Source organism: Branchiostoma belcheri, unplaced genomic scaffold, assembly GCF_001625305.1.
Source record: "Branchiostoma belcheri isolate BF01 breed outbred unplaced genomic scaffold, Haploidv18h27 scaffold142, whole genome shotgun sequence".
Taxonomy (NCBI): domain Eukaryota; kingdom Metazoa; phylum Chordata; class Leptocardii; order Amphioxiformes; family Branchiostomatidae; genus Branchiostoma; species Branchiostoma belcheri.
This window is the reverse complement of record NW_017802847.1, coordinates 564,889-571,281: the sequence shown is the minus strand read 5'-3', so window position 1 is coordinate 571,281 and position 6,393 is coordinate 564,889. Positions and strand designations below refer to the sequence as shown.

The following is a 6,393-nucleotide window of genomic DNA, read 5'->3' as shown; positions in this document are numbered from 1 at the left end:
TGGAGTCACCGGGCCGGCCGGACCAGCCGGCCGCGACGGCGATGCCGGACCCCCGGGCCCCCCGGGACCGCCAGGCCCCTCTGGATCAGCTAGCAGCAGTGGAGGGACCGGGCCAAGGGGCCCCCCAGGGCCAGCGGGCCAGCCCGGCCCACCTGGGGTCTGCGCATGCAACGGTATCATCAACCCTCCACCAGAACGAAATAGAACATCCTCGCCTCAAGCATTGAAAGGTACGTTTGAGGATCTAAAAAAACAGACTCGAGCACTCTTAGTTATCCTTACTTGGGGTATTTTCATTTTTACCCTCGCAGAAGTAAACTTGCTATTTTTGCTCTTTTTCTTCTTCTTCGAAGTTCGGAAAAGGTCAATAACTTGGGCAAGAGACTATAGTAACTGGTGCTGTAGCAGACACCCTCTGGTGTTGGATTACATTATGTAGCAAGTAGCAGGACAGAGTTGGAGGCTGGTCACGATCAATATGAATGTGTTTGAGTAAGAATAAACAGAGCAGAGGTTTGTTAGGCTAGACCATGTGAAGGTGAAGCATTATACATTTGCTGTGGAAATATTACAATTCACAATCACATTTAAGGCTTTGATTGTAACTTTAAATTTATGTTGCAGATTGTGACGAACTGTTTAAGGCAGGCTACGGCAGTAGCGGTGTCTACACCATCCAACCGGTGGCTTCCCGAGACCCTTTCCAAGTCTACTGCGAGATGACTGGCCGGGCCGGCTGGACTGTCATCCAGAAGCGGTTCGACGGTTCCGTAAACTTCAGTCAGGACTGGGAAGGGTACAAAAACGGGTTTGGGGATCTAAGCGGCGAGTTTTGGCTCGGAAACGACAAAATCTATCAGATTACCAACGTTAGAAGCTACCGCTTGAAAATCGATCTTGAAAATTGGTCCTCGGAAACGGTGTTTGCTGAATACGCTACTTTCTATGTCGAGGATGAAGCGGCGAATTACCGCTTGCAAGTTGGTGTCTACAGCGGCATTGCTGGTGATAGCTTATCGTGGCAAGATGGTTACCCATTTTCAACACACGACCAGGATAACGATCCACATCCACATAGTATTCACTGCTCCATTGTCCATGGTGGACGTGCTGGTTGGTGGTATAGAACCCTAGGGACAGCTTGCGAGCGTTCTAACCTGAACCAGCCGTACAAACATGGCGGGGATGGCACCGACCATTACGGTATACAGTGGAACCATTGGTCAGGCCATCACTTCTCCATCAAGTCATCTGTCATGAAAATCAGGCCTAATCTGCCGTAAAACTTTGCCTAACAGCTGTGCGCATTGGCAACCACTTTTTTAGGTTTACCTTCGCAGAGTGAGTGAGTGAGAGTGAGCGAGAGTGAGTGAGTGGGAGTGAGTGAGTGAGTGAGTGAGTGAGTGAGTGAGTGAGTGAGTGAGTGAGTGAGTGAGTGAGAGTGAGTGAGTGAGTGTGAGTGAGAGTGAGAGTGAGTGAGTGAAAGTAAGAGAGTGAGTGAGAGTGAGAGTGTGTGTGTGAGTGAGTGAATGAGTGAGTGTGAGTGAGTGAGTGAGTGAGTATGTTACAATTTGCACTGTTTTTTCTTGTTACTTAGAGTGAGTTGGTTACAGATATAACAAAAAGCGTACACACACATATTCGCACACACACACAAACACACGCGCACGCACACACACACAAACACACACACAGGGACGTGATGGGTTTTTTACCTTGTCTGTTTATGCGAGACTGTCTGAAGCAGTCAGTAGCCGGGTTAGTGTATGTTTCATCAACTGTCACATATATTTTACGTCTGGTGAAAATAAAATATGGAGTATGATAATACATTTTGTAGTGCTGGATCGACTGTTTCATATGTAGTGCGGTGAACAGACCCTTAATTATATTCTGCAAACGTTTAGTCTCCCGGGCGACACGAGTGTTTTTCCACGCACCGTTGACTACCAATGTATTCCCACTCCGAAACCTCTCTCAGCATTACAAAGGCTTTCAGTGCTTAAGCCTTGGACACGAAAAGGCGGAAACTTCTATAGCTAGAGGCTTGACCTTCTGGTGGTATAAGGGACATGCTCATGCCGCCTGCATGTCTTAGAATCCGAAAGATGGGACATTCCATATTTCATCTTTTGCCGACAGCCACTCTTCAGAGTATGACGATTTACCCCCGTTTTATCAATGGAACAGTCCATAGATAATACCATATATAGAGAAATATTGAAAAAAAGATACCGTAGCGTATATCACCCTTAGATTTCGGTTGAATGGGCCGCTCGTCACGTGAATGTTGATCTTTTACGCTGAGCGCCCCCTCGGGACGTCAATGGAACAGTCCATAGGGTACGCCATTGTTTACCCGTCGCCATGGCGACAGCAGGTGTCGTATTTCCCGTCGCGCGACCCGGACTTACCCTAACAACTGACATTTAGCGTGCGCTCTCTGTAACCTTTACCGCTGTAACTGCTCCCCTGTGGCCAATTGCGGGGAAACCTGTCAAAGAGAGGTCTAGTGTGAGCTAACTTGCTATTCTGGACGCCATTTTATGTGCGTTGAATACGAAGGTTCGCCACAATCGTACTGTAAGAGGACAGACCGGTTTGTTATCGTGAAAAGATGGCGGCGGCGATTTCGGCTAGTTCACCCCGGCGAAGAGGCGGCACAGAGAGTCCGGACAGCCCTCGCCTCCTTTCAGTCATTTCCGAGGAATACAGGAACCGTCTGCGGATACCTGCCTACGAAGAGGCCGACAAATTCAGCTTTGGACCAGTGTATGAAGACAGCATTTTCGAGATCATCCACAAATATCTCGAGTTGGACACTCACCACAGAGTGGCATACGTGGGCGATCCTGTGGGGAGCCTGGCGCAGAAAATACAGGACCACTTCTGTCTCACACAACCTGTAGTCGCGGTAACACCGGGTAAGGTGCACTACGAACCGACACCCGACAGGAGACGACTTCTCCCGATCGAAATCCAGAATGTCGGTGCCGAACAGTACTTTCGCGAAGCCGCGCAAGACTTCCCTTCGGTCTACAGCGCCGCTCCTTTTGACAGAATCATTATGTTCGACGCCATAGAACACATCCAGAACCTACGAGAAACCTTCGGATACGTCCTGAAAACGCTTCACGAGTTCGGCAAGGTCTTGCTGATCCATCGTCCGGGTCCTCTGAACACTTTGCCGTACTTTACGGATCTCAGTAACAGAGTTAGGGAGTTGGACGTGCCCTACATTAACATCTTACAGGACATACAGGTTTGTTTATTTGCATTTCTGATCTGTTATGAGTTCACTTTGCTCACCATTATTGTATATAGCCTACCTTTATTTGTGTTCATATTTTGTTTGGATTCTGTTATCTGTGCCTTTGATTCTCTTTTGTTTATGGATTATTTAAATTATACTCAAACGGTGTCGTATAAGCCCACACGGGCTGGGCGCGGGAAAGCGCACGACACGAAAATAAAGTTTCATTCATTCATTCATTCATTCATCCATCCATCCATCCATCCATCCATTCATTCATTCATTCATTCATCCATCCACTCACCCATTCATTCATTCATCCATCCATCCATCCACTCACTCACTCACTCACTCACTCACTCACTAACTCACTCACTCACTCACTCACTCACTCACTCACTCACTCACTCACTCACTCATTCATTCATTCATACAGGCTTGTAAAGCAGATGTGGAGTGGGAACTGGAACAGCTACCTGTGGTCATCCCAAAACTGAAATGGCTAGCCATGCTGAAGGAAAAGTTCCCACCTCAGGTGAGAAAACGCTCTATTTCAACACCTGAATGGCCTGAATGAATGGGCCTCCGTCATTGTTCCGCCAGAGTCAATGTTTTGGTCAGCGTGCCTAGATGCAACCATGTAGACCGCGCGACTTCTTTTTAGACCATTTTTCGAAAACTCGAAAAACTCAGGCAAAATTTTCTATCCCAAGAGGGAGGAACATGTATGCATTTTCATGATTCAGTAGATAACTATTTCATGTAAAGTTAAGTGTACATGTACATATCTTTCTGACAACAATGGACAACGCAACGGGAACAGCTTAAAAGACTAAATTTAGCTACTAGTATACCCGTATACCAAGGTTCCTGATTTTGCGAAGTGTATCAAAAATCCAAACGGTTTGTTCTAGTTGCCAACATCACAGTAAAGGATATTTTATTATTCCAAACGGATTAATATTCCAAATATTCCAAAACAGACTGTACCAGGGTTCCAAATACTGGGTGCATAGTACACCTTAGTGCGCCCAAATGTTTGGAGCTGTGCACCTATTCCCAAAAATGAATTTCGAGCCTTGAAACAGAACGATGTATAACCTATGCTTACAATAACAAGGAGTCACCCGGCAACACTACACGCCATGTCAGATAAACCTCAACAGTGGATCGATGTTAGATCAGTTCCATTATGTGTTCTGCTACGCTCTGTAAACACCAAGTGTTTGCCCATTTCGGCGGCATGTGTTGCTTGTTGATAAACCCAAAGTTACAACGATCAAAGGGCGGCTTCGACTGGTAGCATGTTGGCTTTTTATTGTTGCTTTGAAATTTAGACGATTTCAGTAACTATCAGAGTTATCAACCAAGAATTGAGGTGTTCAAAAACTCGTATTTCCCCAGAACTATCGTAGACTGGAACTCGCTGCCACCAAGCACATTTGGGGCATCATCGCTAGAAAGCTTTAAACAACTCCTACAATCAAATGTGCAAAGATTGAGTGTAACAAGTCGTTCGGTGTGATATAGCTAGCTGCCGCCGCGCCGCGTGCCTGTGAAGCTGGTGTGTAACGCCGAAGGGCGGTTATATCGGCTATATTGATACAGATACAGAACTAGTAACAACATGAATGCACTTTACATATACACTAAGTATTTTCTCGACAGGAGGGTTTTTTTTAACAGGTGGCCTTGATCGATATTGACAAATATGACGTAAGCGCGCCACTTTCATTAAAGCCCTACAAGCGTAGAATAAGCATATTGCGTGTCCGTCTTGTCACACCGACTTTAGGTCATGTTTGCTTGGGTTAACAGTCTGTATAATGTCCGTGGTTAGCCCTAACAGGTAAGTAAAAATCGGCCTAAAAAGGATTGTAACTGGCCAGAGGAGTTAGCCGGCCATAGAGGGTCCAACTTGCACGTAAACAGGATCTTGAATGGCCGGCAAACTCCCCTTTAAGGCCCCTTTAAGGCGAATTTCTACTATTTATTCAGCCTTGTTTGGGAATGCATCTATAGCAGTGACACCTGTGCTGCAATGTAATGTAATGTGAACCAGTCAGAATTGCCCCGAGGAAGGTGACAGTCTCTTTACTCAGTGTCTTACCAATAAATAAATTAAAGTGTCTTACCAACCTGATGAAACTATTCACGGTTATCTCTGCATTGTTTTTTCCCCAGGTTCGAGTGATGAGCGACTACGAGGTATCCAACGGCATCCGTGAGCTGTCAGAGGGCATGCTGAAGTACCACGGAGAGACGCTAGAGTTCATCGACCGGCTCATGTTCATCACCATCTCACACCCGCTCTTCGACACCAACTACCCCAGCATGCAGCGCGCCGGCGGAAGTGCAATCGTGCCGTTTCCGGGCATGGAGGAGCTTCAGTTCCAGATGCCCATCACAGAGGACCTGAAAAAGTTCTTGGTCAAACCTCCTCCGGAAGAGAGGGTCAAGAGGATACGCTAGACTCTGGAAATTTTTATGAGGGATGTACGATTTGGGAAATGCAAATTATACCGGTCAGCATTCTGTAGAGGCATCTGCTATAATCTTAGTGAACACTTTTCAATATCTGAGGGACTTGAAAAGGTTCTTAATAGATCTTAATAGTCAAACCAGAAGAGAGGATGAAGAGGATACGTTAGACTGTGGAATTTTGAACGTAGAGTGTGACTTTGTACAGTTTATTTTTAAAATGCAAATACCGGGTGGCAGCATTCTTTTAGATACATTTGCTGATCTTATTATTAATTAAGTGAAAATCGTTCAATATCTGAAAATTAGGATATCATTAGATCTTACTAGTAGTGTTGTATGTTAGGGTCTAGGCTCATAGATACGGACTTTTGAAGTTGAAGTTCAAAGCTAAACCTTCACCAGATGAGAGAGTGAAGAGGATACGGTAGACTGTGGAAATTTTGATGAGGGATGAAACTTTGTACGATTTGTTTCTTGGAAATGCAAATACCGGTCAGCATTGTTTGGATGCAGCTGCTAATCTACAAATGTAGGCAAGGGCATTATATAGAGATATTATGTAACATTAGAGATATTATCTAATACAATGTGTGTATATATATTATTTCTTTGTGAACACCTTTTGGTGTCAAGAAAGTAGGATTAGTTAGATCTTA

The 6,393-nt window shown here is 45.4% G+C and overlaps 2 protein-coding genes across 2 annotated transcripts in view; both read left to right on the top strand.

Annotated features, from left to right (window-relative positions):
• LOC109464875 (fibrinogen-like protein 1) overlaps positions 1-1,283 on the top strand; it is a 3,269-nt gene extending 1,986 nt beyond the window's left edge. Inside the window, exon 3 of the mRNA XM_019761965.1 lies at positions 625-1,283. Within this exon, the coding sequence (XP_019617524.1) occupies positions 625-1,283 (659 nt within the window). The remainder of the gene's footprint in view (positions 1-624) is intronic.
• Positions 1,284-2,419: 1,136 nt separating this feature from the next.
• LOC109464886 lies at positions 2,420-5,853 on the top strand. The gene is made up of 3 exons (XM_019761984.1): positions 2,420-3,262; positions 3,690-3,788; positions 5,438-5,853. The coding sequence occupies exons 1-3, from the start codon at positions 2,618-2,620 to the stop codon at positions 5,723-5,725; spliced, it is 1,032 nt and encodes a 343-aa protein (XP_019617543.1). The 5' UTR covers positions 2,420-2,617; the 3' UTR covers positions 5,726-5,853.
• Positions 5,854-6,393: the final 540 nt, after the last annotated feature.

Bases quoted from the DNA above. Each gene is read 5' to 3' on its own strand.
- LOC109464886 (XM_019761984.1), top strand. From the start codon at position 2,618: ATGGCGGCGGCGATTTCGGCTAGTTCACCCCGGCGAAGAGGCGGCACA. The intron at 3,263-3,689 runs GTTTGTTTATTT...TCATTCATACAG, and splicing joins ACATCTTACAGGACATACAG to GCTTGTAAAGCAGATGTGGA. The intron at 3,789-5,437 runs GTGAGAAAACGC...TTTTTTCCCCAG, and splicing joins AGGAAAAGTTCCCACCTCAG to GTTCGAGTGATGAGCGACTA.